General features: G+C 58.2%; 2 protein-coding genes across 2 annotated transcripts; both read right to left on the reverse strand.

Moving 5' to 3' along the window:
• Nucleotides 1–2,475: 2,475 nt before the first annotated feature.
• On the reverse strand, nt 2,476–4,472 carry C1QTNF5 (C1q and TNF related 5). Its single transcript, XM_030332222.1, has 3 exons — nt 4,276–4,472; nt 3,725–3,981; nt 2,476–3,364 (listed from the first exon to the last, which is right to left on the reverse strand). Exons 2-3 carry the CDS (start codon nt 3,936–3,938, stop codon nt 2,847–2,849), a joined length of 732 nt encoding a protein of 243 aa, XP_030188082.1. The 5' UTR covers nt 3,939–3,981; nt 4,276–4,472; the 3' UTR covers nt 2,476–2,846.
• Nucleotides 4,473–5,097: 625 nt separating this feature from the next.
• On the reverse strand, nt 5,098–10,372 carry LOC115525933 (membrane frizzled-related protein). The gene is made up of 13 exons (XM_030333362.1): nt 10,269–10,372; nt 10,047–10,143; nt 9,844–9,957; nt 9,542–9,721; nt 9,195–9,408; nt 8,664–8,794; nt 8,415–8,540; nt 8,105–8,181; nt 7,571–7,719; nt 6,993–7,123; nt 6,714–6,845; nt 5,434–5,561; nt 5,098–5,322 (listed from the first exon to the last, which is right to left on the reverse strand). The coding sequence occupies exons 1-13, from the start codon at nt 10,320–10,322 to the stop codon at nt 5,098–5,100; spliced, it is 1,758 nt and encodes a 585-aa protein (XP_030189222.1). The 5' UTR covers nt 10,323–10,372.
• Between the last annotated feature and the right edge of the window lie 5,506 nt (nt 10,373–15,878).

Here is a 15,878-nt window from a genome sequence, read left to right on the forward strand (position 1 = left end):
CTGAATTCCCTCCTGCCCCCATGGCTGTCATGCCAAGCCTCTAAGCCATACATCCAGGACATTGAGATAGGATACTCTGGAAGACTTATGAGCCGGGTGGGGCAGGGTAACAGCTCTTCCTTACCCAGTGGGTCCCTGTGACGCCGGAGGTGGTGAGTGTGTCACACTATGCAAGGCCCCGAGACTGCCGTGGACTCCCCTCCAGGTTGCCAGGGCCCATCCAGATGCCAGCCTCTGGGGCTCCCCCCCTGTGCTTCTGGTTTTTCTGTTGGGGATTTGCAGGTCCTCTCCCTGGCCCCTCCCCATTTCCTCCCCAGCTTCAGCCACAACAAAGCACTGTCATTTGGGTGTTTGGGCAACTCAGGGGCCTTGGAATGATCTTGAACCTTTGCTTTCAGCCAGAGCGCCCGTGCCCTGGTAAGCCTTGGGGATAGTATCTCTCAGGTGCCCTTAGAGCTACCACTTCTGCCTGTCTTGATCTTACGAGGCTCCCTCCCAACCTGATCCAAGAGCTAGGATCAAGAGTTTACCCCTTGGAGGGTGGGTGTCTGCACCTGGCTTTGGGACCACATACACTGGGAGCTCCACTGGGAGCCTCAGGAGGGATAACCAGATTTCTACTCCTACCCTTTTCACTCCCCACATCACAGAGAACGTTGGCATTCCCCTTCTGTTTGTCTCTCCCTGGCACTGGGGAGGGCAGACCGTGCACATTTGACTAGGGTCCAAATACAGAAGGGGCCAGCCTAGGGGCATGCAGCTCCCTGCTGGGTCTGTGTGGCCCAGTTTCTAGTGAATAAAGTTCTGTTGACCGCTCTGACAGCCTCTGTGTGCATCCTTACAGGGGCGAGCAGTTGGTCAGGTTGACTGATGCTGCAGCAGGGTCCTTTGGTCCTGCTGGAGTCACTGTGGTCTGGGGGGACCTGGTGGGGGAAGAGATAAGATAGGATGTGAGTACTGTGCCTCGGGGAGAGCCCGTGCCAAGGGTGGCTGAATCCACCCCCGATTTGTGCCTTCTCACACACCTGGCTTTGGAAAAGCCCTCCCCTTCTTTTCTACTTTTGCCAGAATGAAGTCCCAGTACGGAGCAGTTGCGAACGGCTTCCCAGCTTCTCTGGTGCCACTCGCCCCAGGAGGGATTTGGGGTCCTTGCTGTCTGGAGTCCAGTCTACCCTCTGGTCCCTGGAGGAGCTGGCCCTTGACTTTGTGTCTCTTGGCATGGTGTGGGGCTGTGGTGGGCTGGGGTGTGGCTGTGAGGCCTCCTGGTGGAGAGCTGGGAGCTGAAGCCTAGGACCTGAGCCCAGTCCCCATGGTCATATCTGCCCTCACATGACCAGCAAGAGGGGGGCAGGGCACTCCCCCATAATTGTATGTTAAATCTAGGAGCATAATGCCAGGGGCAGCTTTCTAGAAGCCGTTGGGTGGTAGGGTGGGGGTGGGGTGAAGAGGGAGAAAGGGTAGGTCGGGAAGAAACTGAGAAGAGGCCCCACCACATTCTTTGGGGGTTGAGAGGCTGAATTGATTGTGGGTCTGGCAAGCCCTGGTTTGTTAGTCATTGGGTTGGGGGTGGGGCTGGGGCTGGGGCTGGCTTCTGGAGGTCTGAGGAGGGGAACCTTGAAGGGGCTTTGTGGCTAGCCTCAGACTTAGTGGCGCGGCCCACCCAGGCTATGCCCAGCATGGTGGGGGAGTTCTTCACGTCCATTTTGGAGTTGGGAGGCCTGGGGAGAGCTCCTCGCCACCCCCCCCTCCTTCGCCCAACCCTAGGGGAGTTGAGCGCGGGGAGGCTTGGCTCCTTTCAGTCTCTGTTTAATGTGAGGATAAACATTTTCTGAGAGAAGATAAACTTCCTGAGCTGGGAGCAAAGGACCCCTTTTTCCTGCACCCCCATCCAGAATTACATTGGCAGACGTCAATACCCCATCCTCCCCCCTAACCACCCGAAGTAGGCATGAGCTCAAGCTCCTCAGGATCATTGCTGCATTCTGGAGCTGGGACGCCCTCTTGTGGTCATCTCAGAAATTACTTATCTCTAGCCACCCAGGAACGCACCACTTCCCTGGGATGGGGGACAGAGAAATAGCTTTCCAGTCATCTAGAGACCAGGCAAGCAGCCAGAGCAGTCACAAATGCAAACCCCGGGCTCCTTTTTTGTTGATCAGGGCAGGGGTGTGTGCGTGTGTGCGGTGAAGGTAGCTCCCGCCCCGTTCATATGACATCTTTGAGTTAGGAAAAGGTGGTCAGAGCTCCATGTCAGAAGGCCACCCTCCTCAGCCAGGCACTCCTATTCACGTCCCACGCGACTTAGGGGCAGCTCTATGGAGCGGCCTCCCGGTCAGCTAGGCCTGCGTCCTGTATCTCTTGCCCCACGGCTCATCCAGCCCAAGAGCCCTTCCTTCCGCATCGCTCCCTCTCCCCTCCCCCATCCTCAGAATCAGGGCATCCCCACCACTTAAAGAAGAAAGGCTGAGCCAGTAGGAGGATTTTTTGGGGGGAGATTTATTGAATGGTCTCCGAGAAAAGGGCCCAGGAATAGGAAGGACAAGAGAGGACCCAGAGAAGCAGAGCACCAGGAAGAGGGCACCCCACCTCTGGGGTCCCGGGCCAGAGCAACTGGGGGACCCACACCTGCCAACACAGAGTGCCCCTTGGTTTTGGGCAGAAATCCAGCCACTGCCCATATTGCCAGCCCTGATCTCAGACAGCCTCTGTCCCCATTCTCTGCCAGCAGCAGGACGGAATCATTCACAACATCCCAAGGGGGTCCAGCCCTCCCGGATATGTGACTGTCAGAGTCACACCCTCCTTCCCTAGGAGTGAGAGAGCGTGAGCTCGCTTTCCAGTGAGCATCAAGCGAAGACAGGGGAGTTGTGCCAGTCAGAATACACCAGAAACCCCGAGAAGGTGCTGTCTGTCTTGATGCTGGCATAGATGCCAATGTAATCACCCACGCCCACCTGCACCCACACCTGGTCCTCTGGCTCCAGCCTCACCATGGCGCCCCCGGACAGCGAGGCTGGCTTGGGCCACCCTCCAAAAAACTGGAAGAAAGAGGCGATGGACTCGCCGTTCTTGACCAGATCGAACTGCAGGCTAGCCCGGTAGACGGTGGCGTGGACCGCGAAGTAGTAGACCCCGGGCACCTGGCAGGTGAACTTGCCGGTGGTGGCGTCGTAATGTCCCTGCTCGTTCACCAGCACGCGGTCGAAGGGTAGGGGCGCGTCCGACGGCGGAGGCACCCGGCTCTCCGAGCGCTTGGCGCTGAAGGCGGAGCGCGGAGGTACTGAGCACTCGCCCGCAGGCCCGGTCGCCCCCGCGGGTCCCGCCTCTCCTCGCGGCCCGGGCTCCCCCCGGGGCCCCGGCAGTCCTGCGGGGTGCGGGCAGCGGTTAGGGCGAGAGTGGCGGCGGCGGCGGCCGCCCGCAGCGGGGTGCACGGAGGGCGACGCTGAGCACCCTCCCCACCCTCTCTGGGGCCCCCTGCCGCCGCTTGCCCGGCGAGGGCCGCCCCGCCGCCCGGGCCCCGGGCTCCGCTGCCCGAAGGGCCGGGGCGGACCCGAGCGGCCGGCCGCAGAGGGTCCCCGGAGCCGTGGCCTGCGGCGGGCTGAGTCACCCTCTCGGCGCCCCGCTCCCGGAGCCCGGCGGCGCCCCCTGGCGGGACCCCGAGGCCCGGCCCTCCGCCCGGCGAGCGCGGACGGCCCCGCGGACGGCGACCCGGCGGCCTTCTTACCTGGCCTCCCGCCCTCGCCTTTCTCTCCCGGAGCCCCGGGCGCGCCGTCTCGCCCGTCGCGGCCGTCGCGGCCGGGCAGGCCCTGGCTGCCGTGGTGGCCCGGCGTGCCGGGGAGGCCGGGGTGCCCCGGACACAGGCTGGGGATCTTGTTGTCGTCCAGCGGGGGCGAGCCGGCCGCCAGGCCCAGGAGCAGCACGGCGACGAGCGGCCTCATGGTGCTGGCACGGGGACTCCGGCCGCCGGGGTCCTCTCGCAGTCTGTGGGTCAGGCGGGACGGGAGTCGGGACCCAGAATCCGGACCCAGAATCCCACTCGGCGCGGCCGAGCGCGTCCCCACCCCACTGCCATGGGCCCGAGGCTGAGCGGCCGCGGGGGAGAGGAAGGAGGGTCGCCCCCGGAGCCGAGGAGACGAGAGCGCTGGGGGGGGGGGCGGGGTGGAGGAGGGCAGGAGAGGCTGGCCGCCCCCGTCCCGCGTTCCGCGCCCCCCGCCCGGTCTTTCCCCCAGCCCCCTCCCGTCCCCACTCCTCCCTCCTGCTCTCCGCCAGACTCACCCCCTCCCGGCTCCCGGGGCCTCCTTCGGGGCGCTCGCTCGCTTCTCCGGACCCTCCAGCTGACCCCTGTCCCGCCCCTGCGCTTCTCCCCTGCCAGGCGTCCCCTGCCCTCTTCGCCCCCCCTGGTCCCGGTTCGCTCCCTGCCGGCTCCGCTCTGCTCCTCCCAGACTCCAAGAGGAAACCAGTTGTTCAGGGGCCAAGAACTCCGAGCCGGGAAATAGCAGGGAAATAACTCGTGGTGTCGCCCGGCCGCTGGCCAAGGTTTGGGAGAGAAAGGAGGGGGAGAGAGTCTTAGCTGGGCACAGAGAGGCAGAGCTGTGTGAGACAGACACTCAGGACACCCACTGCTCCAAGGAGCCCAAGGAGAGAGGTGGTGCGGTGATGGAGACCAAGGACCAGACTAGTCCAGGAGAAATAGAAGCTGAGAACCCAGGGTGGAGAGTTCTAGAGGCAGACGGACAACTGGACCCCCAGGACTCAGAGCAGGGCCTGCCACAATTCCTAGGCACTCAATACATTTTTGTTGAATAAATGAAAAAAGTCAAAAGGCAGGTGATGGAGAACCTGAAACAGGAGGTGGCGAGGGGAGGGCAGAAGACAGGAAATGGGGGTCAGAGGCTTGGGTGGGAAGCAGTCCTCACTGTCAATGGCATGGTGTGGAGCTGGGGCAAGTAAAGGGACAGGGAAGCTTCCATCAGCCCCTCTGGGGACTCCTCTTCCCCTCCCTGGGAGGCTCCAGAGAGGATGGGCAGAGTCCCCTGCCTGCCCGCCCTGATAGGCAAAGGTGGATGGGCAGGCAGAGGGCAGGTGCCTGCTTCAGGGTCAGGGCTGGGCACAGGCCTCCAGGCCAGCCGCCTCAGGCAGCCTGTTGCAGTTGAAAGGCCAGGGGGTGCCCAGTAGAGCCAGGCCGGACTGGCACTGGAGCTCTGCCTCCTGGCAGACAGAGCGGCAAGGGGGAAGGACGCTGCCTGTGGGGGTGCAATGGGGCACAAGCAGCCCACAGAGGAGCCTCCGGAAGTTCTGGTAACAGGGTAGACTTGTCAGGCTCTGTGGAAGGAGGAGATCAGCGCTCAGGAGCCACACTCTCACAGCTCCCTCCACTTCCGGCGGGGGTGGGAGGGCAGGGGGGGTGTCCCTCCCGATCTCTGCCCGGAGCACCTTGTAACTTCTGAGGACCTCCATCACTTCCTCCTGGGTGGCCATGCCCACCCAGATGTTAGGGAAGGCTGTGGCGTTGTAGCTCAGGCCGATGCACATCTCCACCTGGACGGGTTCACAGGCCAGCTCTGTAGGGGCGGGAGGGGACAATCACTGTGGGGATACACTGGCCGATGACCTGGGGCAAGTCACTACATTGCTCTCTCTGGGCCAGATGGGCATTGTTGTGGGAATCAAAGGCAACAACGTGGAGAGATGCTTTGCACATATCGCGGGTTCTGTCATCCTAGAGAGCCTGCCCAAATATCCTTTGCCAGCCCTGGGCATCATGCAGGTGTCTTTTCAATCTCTCAGAGCATGGGGCACTGACACTGGCAGGGACTGCTCGGCATCCAGAAGGAACTCCCTGCTCTCACCTCCATCTTCTTCTGCTTTTTTTTTTTTCTTCCCTTTTTTTTTTTAATAGGCTCCACACCCAACATGGGGCTTGAACTCATGACCCTGAGACCAGGAGTCACATGCTCTACTGACTGAGCCAGCCAGGTGGCCCTCACCTTCATCTCTGAGGTGGGCTGTGGAGAGGAGCTCTTTGTGTGACAAGGCGGGGCTGGTTCTTTTCTTAAAAAAATTTTTTTTTAAATGTTTATTTTTGAGAGAAAGAGTGAGTGTGAGCGGCAGAGGGGCAGAGAGAGAGGGAGACACAGAATCCGAAGCAGGCTCCAGGCTCCGAGCCGTCAGCACAGAGCCCGACGCGGGGCTCGAACCCACAAACTGTGAGATCGTGACCTGAGCAGAAGTCGGACGCTCAACCGACTGAGCCTCCCAGGCGCCCCCTTTTCTTTTCTTTTTTGAATTTGTTCATTTATTTTGAGAGAGGGAGAGTGAGGGAGAGAGAGAGGGAACCACAAGCAGGACCCACACCAGCAGCATGGGGCTCGAACCCACGCACCGCAAGATCATGACCCGAGCGGAAACCAACAATCGGACGCTCAGCCGACTGAGCCACCCAGGCGCCCCAAGGCTGGGCTGGTTCTTGAAGCCCCACCCACTGACTCCCTGATTCCCACTTCCCTCGGGGGTGACATTAAGTACCATTGCCGCCACTGGGTGAGAGTCCCTCCCGGACTCTGTGGAGTGGCCCCTGAGTCAGGATGGGGAACTCTCCATCAGGGAGGACAAGGGTGTCCGTTAGGACAACCTGTAGGGTCGCTATGAACAGGCACCCAGCTGGCTCAGACCTGCCGCGCCCTGCCCACGGTGCTCTGGGCCAGGCTTCTCACCTGGGGGCGGAAGCAAGGGGCTGCTGCAGTTGCCATTGCTGCTATCTGTGCAGTCTCTCCACGTGTCACACATCCACTGCAGACTCTTACACCCTCCATCGCGGCAGGAGAACTCTCCGGGCCCACAGGGAACTGGAGGCAGAGGGGGCGTGGCAGTGCCCTGGGACGTGCCTGTGCCCCCACACTGCCTTCACGGTGCCCCGACCAAGGTCCAGAGCCCTTCCTCGTTCTCCCAGAGGCAGCCGTACCGCCCACGCCCACTCACCCCGGGGCACCTACTCTCTGTGGCATTGAGGGCCCTGTAGGTGGCAGAGAAGCCCCCACTGCTGATGCCACGGTCTGTCCTAAAGAGCACCACCAGCTGGTGGCTGGAGGAGATGAGGCGAGGTGGTGGCTCCGCTCCACAGAACCTGCCCAAGGCGGAGAGCAGACCTGGGCAGGGGGCCCTCGGAGACCCGGGGTGTTCCCACAGGCGTCACTCTGACTGGCACTCGGGGCGATGCCAGAGGGGATGGGACACATGGCCGCTGACTCATGGAGCTTAGGGCCCCCGAGAAGAAGACACACCCCGAGAAGAAGACACACATATGGAGTAGACGAGGAATTAAGCAAACTGCTTGAACTCGAGCCAGCTGGGGATGGGAAAAACCAGGGAGGGTGTGAGGGGAAGTGGAACAGGCCCTTCGGGGCAGGAGAGGCAGGAAGGGAGGGCGCTGACCTTCCGCAGAAGGGCAATGTGGAGCAAAGGCTTTGGGCTGAGCAAGGACAAGCCTTTTCCTAGGGCGACAGTGAAGAGACCTCTGGCTTAGAGCAGAAGGAAGGATGGGATGTATCCGGGGCTCCTGCTCTGCTGCTACCTGCCCAGGAGGCCCAGGGCCCCTGAGGTGCTGGTCTCATACACCGCCACGTAGTCCAGCTCGCACTCGTCCTGAGCTTCTAGGCTGAAGTTGTGCAGCTGCAATTCCACGCCACGTCCCGCAGGCACCGAGATATGCCAGGTGCAAAGCTGGGGGAGGGCACGGATGGAGTAGTTCGAGGGTCCCTTCTCCCATCCCCGTCTGGGCATCCAGGCTGAGCTCCAGGAGGGTTCCCTCCCTGCTGCAGGCTGGGTAGGGTGCGGGCGGGTGCAGCCCCGCCCTTTCCTATCCTCCTAAGGATAGCTCTTATCAAAGGCCCTTTAACTTGTCTGCTCTGAGAGATAAGTTTACCCAGCAGGGGAAACTTACCTGGCCACCTAGTAAACGCTAAATACGGTTCCCTTTCTGCCTGTTTGAGCTCTGATCTTCCCAAGAAGAAGGCAGTGTCTCCCATGCCGTTCCCAGTCACACAAACTGGGGGCACAGGTGTGCCCACGTGTGCCACACCGCCCTCCCCGTGGACCGCTGGCTTACCTGTTGGTGAGGGTACCTCTGCAGGTAGCTGGGAGCAGAGAAAGTGCCCTGGAGCCCAGTCAGATTCCCCCCACACCCTGCGGAGAGGAGGAGGGGCTGGTGAGTCTGCCAGGGTCTGTCTGTGCCTTCGCCCAGTCGGGCTGGCAGGGACCGCAGGGGAGAGTTTTTGGCCAGGCCCATGAGGAAGCAAGGTCTGGGCCAGAAGAATGCCCTGGCAAGCTTGGGGCTGGGCCAGAGCTGGGGAGCTCAGGCCGAACCCGAAGCAGATGCCCGAAGACAGTACATGCCCTGTGCCTGGCGGGGCCCGTACCCAAGAGCTTGGTGCTGCAGTTGGCCTCATCGCTGCCGTCAGCACAGTTGGCAAAACCGTCACACATTGAGTCAGGTAGCAGGCAGACGAGCTGGTCACAGGGGAACTCGTCATGAGCACAGTTCCCTGGGGAGGGTCATCTGGATTCAGAACCCCCCCGTCCCCCCGAGTCTCCACCCCTTTGGCCAGTGCTGGAGGGGCGTGGAGACACTTGAGAGGTAGCCAGAGACATGGTGGGAAAACACTCACCGTTCCCGGGGGTCACAGCCTGGTACCAGGCATGGAAACCAGATCCTTCCACACTGCTGTCAGAGACGAAGGCCACCCGGAGGCGGCTGGCGTTGGTGTTGAGTGTAGGGGGAGGCACCTTCCCACACACTCTGCAAGAAGCCAGGTTGGGCGCCATGGAGGCTCAGAGCCCAGGGCCAGCCAGATTGGGGGCTGCCCGGGCCCTGTGGTCCTCTTTCTTCAAGCCCTGAACCGGTGGCGATGCGGTCAAAAGGGGCCCTTTCATTTCCTGGGGAGCTCTGGCTTTCCTGACCTGCATATTCCATCCTTGTGGCATTTATTCATGGGTAAGATAGGTGGGGGCCCCATTTGACAGAGAGGGGAGGGTGACCTTCCCAAGGTCATACAGCAGGCACGGGGCAGAGCTGGGTCCAGAGGTCAGGTCTCTCGGTGTCCTTCCAGCCCAGTCTTTCCCAACGCTGCTCCCTGGTTCTGCCCTCTAGACGGCAACGCAGGGCAGCGGTGAGATCTCCTGGGGGCAGGGGGACCCACCTGAGGAGGGGGCCCTCAGGCTCAGGGGAGATTTCCAAACGATCGAAAAGACAGGAGGCCACGCTTTCCATGCTGAGCGCTTCAATCTTGAGTTGTACTGCATGGCCTGCGGCCACCTGGATATGCCACACGCAGTGGGCGTTGGGTGGGTAAGGGTCTGGGTAGTTGGGGCTGCTGAAGAAGCCCCTTGGGCCAGGGAGGAGGCCCCCACAGGCTGCAGAGATGAAGGTTAGAGTTCAGAGCTCAAAAGGAGAGAGACCCTTTTATTTCCAAGGTTCCTCTTCCTAGCCCCCCTTCCTCCTGCCATCTTGGGCTCTTCTCCAGGAAGATCTTCCCTGGGTACTCACAGGACTGGGGTGAGGGGCTCATGCCTGCCTCCTTCAGCTGTCCTTTAGGGTTCCCTGTTGCTGGAGAGGGGGTGGGAGTGGTAGGGGTGGTGGTGGTGGTGGTGGTGGTGGTGGTGGTGGTGAAGCCTTGGGTGGGCAGTGGGTGATAGGAGGCCCCAGGCAGGGGTGTAGTCTGCAGCTCTGGAGGGAAGAAGATGGGGGAGTGGGATTCAGAGGAGCTGGTTCTCTAGGGGTGATGAATAGAGTGGCACGTGGAATCTCATTCAAGAGCACTTTCAACCCAAGCAGGGCCCGGTACTCACGGGCTAGAATGATGGCCACCAGAAGCCCGAGCAGCAGGAGCAGGAGGCTGGCCAGCAGGAGGACACAGAGCCAGGAGAAGTGACAATCTGGCTGCAGCCCTCGGGGCCGCCGACCTGTGGGCGTGCGGGGTGGGATTTTGAGGGCCCCTTGGGCTCTCAGCTCCTGGGCCTGTTCTCCCCCGGTCACCCCCTGAGATGGTTACCATGCCAGGGAGCCGGGACGCTGCAGCTGGCATCCTCCCGGAAGGCCGGTGGGGGAGGCCCTGATTCAGGCTCAAAAGCAGGATTGCAGAACTCAGTCTGAAAGGGAAAGTCTTGAGGGCTGGGGGCCAGTGGTGGCACTGCCTGGCTGGCGTGTCCTCTGGGCACGGCCAGCCCTAGGCAGCGGTCTGGGTCTTGGGAGAGGGGTCCTATGGGACCCTTACCTTGCTCAGCTCTGTCGCCTCCGCACAGAGGATGATATCTGAGCATTCCTTCATGGCTCAAGGCTCTGCATGGCTTTCCTGGAGTCCCTGTGATAGCTCAAGACCGCCAAGGGCCCACTCTCTGATCCGAAACTGCCTATCAAGGGGCAGCCTCTGCTCCCTTGGGGGAAGGGCTGCCAGACTAGACTGACTTTCAGACGGCCCTTGGCGGACCGGTTCAGGCTACCGGCTACTCGGTCTCTGTGTGGGGGAAGGACGCAGGCACAAGGAATTCGCAAAGGCATGAAAGGGTCCCTTAATCCAACTCAGCTGAGGATGCTGAGGTCAAGAGCTTGGCTCAGGGCAGCAGTCCTTAAAGGCACAGGCAGTGGTGGAGGACACCCTGCAGAGGAAACCAGGTGCTCGGTGGGGGTGTGACCAGGGGAACTGGACACCCCACTTTCCTAACCTCACCCAAAGTACCGAGTGAGCTGGGGTGGGTGGGAAGGAGGACAATGCAGGCATAAGGGAGCCTTAGAAGCTAGGTGTCAAGGTTTGGCAGCTTTAAGGCCTATGAGCCCTAAGGGGCCTGGAAAAACCTGCTGCCCTCCCATCCGGGGACTGGGGCATTTAGCCAAGCCTGGGTCTTTGGAAGGTCCCTGTTAAAGCACCGGTGTGACCAGGACAAGGAGATAAGCCAGTATAGGAAAAACGTCGTATGTATGGGCTTCTTCTGTCTGTGCCGATGTGACTAGGGGAGCTTCAGGGGCTGGCTGCCTTTTCCCGGGCCCTTTAGGCTGCAGAAAAAGGGCAGAGGAGAAGGGGAGCCAAGTCCTTGGACAGGGGCAGGCCCTCAGCTAGGCGGTGGAGTCTGGCGGTCCGTGCCATTTGCTGCTGCAGGATAGAAAACCCACACTCTGCCACCTGGACCACTTCATGCCTCTTCCTCTGTGACGACATTCTCTTGGAAAAACCCAGCCTGGCCCAGCTGTCCTCCGGGAGAGAGCAAAGGGCTTGTTAACGGGTTTTGTGTTAGCCATGCTCAGGCTGAGTCGGGCAGGGCAGGACAGGGTGGGGGCGGGGGCAGTGTAATGACATTTCTGGCTACCGTTTGCAGAACATTATGTAGTAGGCCCTGGGCAGGAAGTCTTACTGGTTTCCCCTCCTTAGGTCGCGCTATGAGGTAGCATAATCATTTCACGAATGATGGCACCAAGGCTCCAAAGTGTTCTCTGTGGCACGCCACTTTCGCCCTCCACTGGGGCTGAGGCATGTTGGTGACAGAGGGGAACAAAGCCAGAAACCCAGAGCGGAGAAAAGGGACAACAGAGATAGGTTCTGTGTTTCCTAAGGCAGCTGTCCTCATACTCAGGGGAGACCCTTCACCCCCAGGTTCTTCTCCATTCCTCCCCTGGGGGGCCTTGGGCTGCTTTTGTATAGGGGGGCAAGCCTTTCTTTCTTGGACCCTCGGATGGGGACTGCTTTTAGAGGGTCTGAGAGGTCAAAAGTATTTCCATAGTAACACTGAGACCTTATTTGTCTTTTCATCTGTGAGCACAGGGTACAGTTTTCCAGAGGCTGTGTGGGAAGCTTCTCTCTGGCTTTGCTGTTGCCCACGGCCGTCCTCTGGGCAAGGGAAACTTGGAGTTTCTAGCTCCCTTGGGCTTCTGCTTGTATTCCTGAAAGCATAGCTTCCTGTAGCCCCCCATGCTGACCCCACACACAGTTCTCTCTCCTTGGCTCTCTGTGGTTCTTCTTTTACCAGGAAGGGAGAGGCCAGACCGAGGTTGGCTGTTAATACTCTGGGACTCCGGCTCTCTAGCATTCTCTCCTGCTGGTTCTCTAGCTCACACTTCCACTCCAGCCAGACCAGCCCGTTCGTTGTCCCTGGAACACGCTGTGTCCAGGCTCAACTTTCATCTGGAATGCCTTATTTTTCCTTGTGCTCAGGGCCGGCACCAGAGGTGTGCATTAGGACCCGACTTCTCCTTGCCCACCCAAATCTGCCAATTTTACTCCTCCTCTCCTTGTTCACCGCCACCCCTAGCCTTGACCCTCATCCCATGGCAGTGCAATCCCAGCCAACCTTCCACTATGTCCGAGAGGCAGGCGATGCTGAGTATCAGGAAATCAGAAATGCTCATCCCTTGGATTTGGGTCGTCCATACTGTGGCTCCACGTCAAGAATTCTGCTTGGTTTGGGCAACGCTAAACTTACTCGGCATTCCGAGCCTTTATCGTATGTTGTTCGGAGGAGAAAAGGCGGCACGGGCATCCTGGGAGGCTGGGGAACCAAACACTGGCTGAGCATCACCCACTAAGAGAATGTGAATGGAATGTTGATGGTACAGTCCTGGAAATGTGTGTGTGTGTGTGTGTGTGTGTGTGTGTGTGTGTGTGTGTGAAATGCACAGCTGAGTACCTAGTATGTTCCAGACACTCACAACTCTGAGTAGGTATTGTTATGTTCAGATTACAAAGAAGGAAACTGCGAGGCTCAGAGAGATTAAATAATTTGCTTGTGCTGAAAATACTAGTCTCTTTCTGCTGCCTCCTGCCTCCCGCCCTGGTGCTTGTTTCTGCCTATAGAGCGATGAAGGATGGGGGCCCTCAGAGGTGCCGGGCCCAGTCCCTGATGGGGCCCAGGTAGGTGATAGATTGTGCTGGTTTTGCTCTCGGGTGTGTGTGGATGTGTAGAGTTGGGAGCTCCCTTGCTATCCTGCCGTTCAGCTCAGTTCCTAACAGACACGAGGTTGGAAAATCTGCTGCATAAAGTCCTGCAAAAAGGTGTCAATTATTCACCCAAAGGCAGAGTACTCAGATGGAAAGGGAACTGTCCCGCCTCTGCCACTGACAAACCAGGGACTTGGACAAGCCTTCTCTAGTGCTCGTGTCCTCACTGGAAAAGTGAGAAGGTGGACAAGGTGACCTCTGTGGTCCTGACGCTAAAGCTTTACAGAAAAAAAGTATTTTCTGAGCGCTGGTCATTAAAAAAAAAAAAAAAAAAATCTAGAGTAACTCTATAAGCTGGAATCATGGAACCAGAGGCATGTAAGGCCCCCTAACTTGGGACTTGGAGGCATGTACTTAGACAAGAAGTGACTTAGAAAGAGGACACTTGGGCCGAGAACTTCAAGGTCCAATCTCCTTAATGCAGATGAGGCACAAGGCCCAGAAAGAGGGAGGTTCTTGCTCAAGGTCACACAAGAGCACTTGCGGGGGTGGGGGGGGGGAGAGGAGAACTCCCTCCCTCCCCCAGGGAGAGGCCCGCTGGAACATAAGCAAAGAGTGGGGGAAGAAATTCCAGTTGCTAGGAGGCAAAGCTGATGGATAAAGAAACGTGGGGGACAGATTGTGTTTGGGATCTGGGTAGCATTAGGACCTGTTGCCATGGGAACGAGAAAGCGCCATAGGTTAAGTACAGAAGGGAGAGCTGGGTGCAAGGGTGGAGTGGGCTGCCTGTAGCCGTCTGCTCCCCTGTGGGAGACCACAAAAAGGCCGCGGTGGCTTCCACATCCAGTGAAAAACTGGTTGAGAGGTACAGCAGGTTACAGTGATTTGGGGCTCACCCATCCGCTTCGCTAGAAGCCTGTTTCCACCTTGAAGATCATCCTGTTGACTTGTGGTTTGGGGGAAATCATCTGCATTTAAAACCTTACCCTGGGTCAGGCCACTTCCAGGGCCTGTCAGGGAGAAATCCCAAGGTTTGAGTCGATGTTTTCCCCACTCTTGGAAAATGCCCAGGAGAGATGCTCCCAGCACGGTCTCATCCCACGTGAGGCGTTTGACAGCAGGCACTGCGGTCTCAGCAAAGATGCGATAGACAGGCCTTGATTTTTCAGTGTCTGGAGCAGGGAGGCAGTTAGGAAAAACCCCAATAAAATACTCTCAAGTTCAGCTGGCGGAGGCTTCAGCTTCCAGAGTTCTAAAATCAGTGGCAGAAAGGGAAAAATCTAAATTGTACTAAGAGTTAAAAGACAAAACCAAAGGAGACAAGTCCCCGAGTGCTCCAAAAAAGCATTCTCTCTAAAGGGTTAAATCTGTTTTTAAGTCTTGAAAAAAAGCACCTTGGAGAACAAAACCTTCAGCATAAAAGCGGCTGTTTCTAGGTATTATAGGGCAAGTCAGAGTCTCGTGTTCATCAAGGGCCAAATCTTTTATTCCTCCACATCCAGGTACAGCCACTCTGCTCCAAGAGCAAACTCTGTTATACCCAGCCTCTGCTGGAGACACCAGTTGTGGCTCATTCTAGGTCTGTACAAGACGCCCAAGTGTCAACAGTGCCCACGCCAGCAGTTAAATGGCAGACGGTGGAAATGTCTAGTAGATATGCTAATTTTCTTCGGTGTGAAGACGATGTTGAGGTTATGTGGGAGAATGTCCTTACTCTCAGGAGACGCATGCTGAAGTATTTAGAGGTGGTGAGGGCACCTCACCACTACATGTTTGGCCCCCAAGAACAAAGTATATGTAAACCAGCCTGGCAAAATGTTGATCGGTGAATACGGGTGAGGAGAGCATTCAAAACGTGCACTATTTCAGTTTTGTAGAGTTGGGAAGTTTAGACTGAAAAGTGGGCAACTTTTTCAAGAACTTGGAATTTACAGTCTGGTGGTAGCAGTAAAACATGTGGCGACTAACAGGCTCACAGCTCTTCCTGGGTGCAGACCCTTCCCAAATCAAGATGCCGTCACTTACCAACTTCTTTCTCAAAGCTATTATTTATTCTGTACAAGGTTCCACTGTACATCAGACATTCTTCTACTCTTGCTTACACAGTAAACAAGTGCACACCAGCCCTTTGGCTCAGGTTCACAGGGCTTCCCTGGGAAAGGGGGTCAGGCCAGTTAAACTTGGGGCGTCTCTCTCTGATGCCTCCTGGGAGCATTGGAAAGCTTCAGGCTCCAAGGGGCACAAGCTGGGCCCACCTGCGTGGATGCACAGAGCTCCGTGCCTTGGTGCCGGACAGCTTACTCTCCGGGACAGCACCGAGTTTTGTCCAGAACTACTCAGGGCAAAATCACGCCCGTGGGAAAAGAATCATACGGCTGAGGCAAGATGTCCCCAGACACCCAGGCTCCAGCTCCTGGGGTGGGACTGACGACCGATGCCAAGAGGGGCTGAGGGGTGGCATGGGCATCCCTGAGAAACTCGGTCCAAAGGGCCTATGTCTAGGAGGCTCTGAGAAGGGGTGGGGGCATGAAGGTCAGGAAGAAGAAGCACATTAAGAGGGAATAAATTAAAGGTGAGAGAAATTCTAGGGATAAGGGGCTTGTGCTATCCTTCAAACAGCTGGAGAGTAGACCAGGGGTGGCTTAGAGGAAGTGGGCAGGAAAAACTTTATACACTACCGTAAGAAATCTCCTTCCACCTACTCTCCTCTTCACCTCACTGCGATGTAAAACAAGCCAGGGGCTACGGGCACGACCCCCATCTCCCCCAGCGGGTTTGAACACGGCACTGGGGAAAAGGGAAGAGGCTGAGGGATATTTCAGGGAGGGGCAGTTACCCCCTGGTCCCCAAATGCTATAAGGCACAATTCTTGGAGGCAACTAGATTCCATCCAAAACATTAAAACAAAAACAAAAACAAAAACTTGTTAGATCCTGGGTCTACTGTGGCTGTACTTAG

The sequence above is a fragment of the Lynx canadensis genome, chromosome D1, assembly GCF_007474595.2.
Source record: "Lynx canadensis isolate LIC74 chromosome D1, mLynCan4.pri.v2, whole genome shotgun sequence".
Classification (NCBI taxonomy): Eukaryota; Metazoa; Chordata; class Mammalia; order Carnivora; family Felidae; genus Lynx; species Lynx canadensis.

Coding starts and splice junctions, on each gene's coding strand:
- C1QTNF5 (XM_030332222.1), bottom strand. CDS start 3,938: ATGAGGCCGCTCGTCGCCGTGCTGCTCCTGGGCCTGGCGGCCGGCTCG. Junction 3,365..3,724: donor AGGCGAGGGCGGGAGGCCAG/GTAAGAAGGCCG, acceptor CGCACCCCGCAG/GACTGCCGGGGCCCCGGGGG.
- LOC115525933 (XM_030333362.1), bottom strand. CDS start 10,322: ATGAAGGAATGCTCAGATATCATCCTCTGTGCGGAGGCGACAGAGCTG. Junction 9,409..9,541: donor GAGCCCCTCACCCCAGTCCT/GTGAGTACCCAG, acceptor TCATCTCTGCAG/CCTGTGGGGGCCTCCTCCCT. Junction 8,182..8,414: donor CTGCAGCACCAAGCTCTTGG/GTACGGGCCCCG, acceptor TCCTCTCCGCAG/GGTGTGGGGGGAATCTGACT.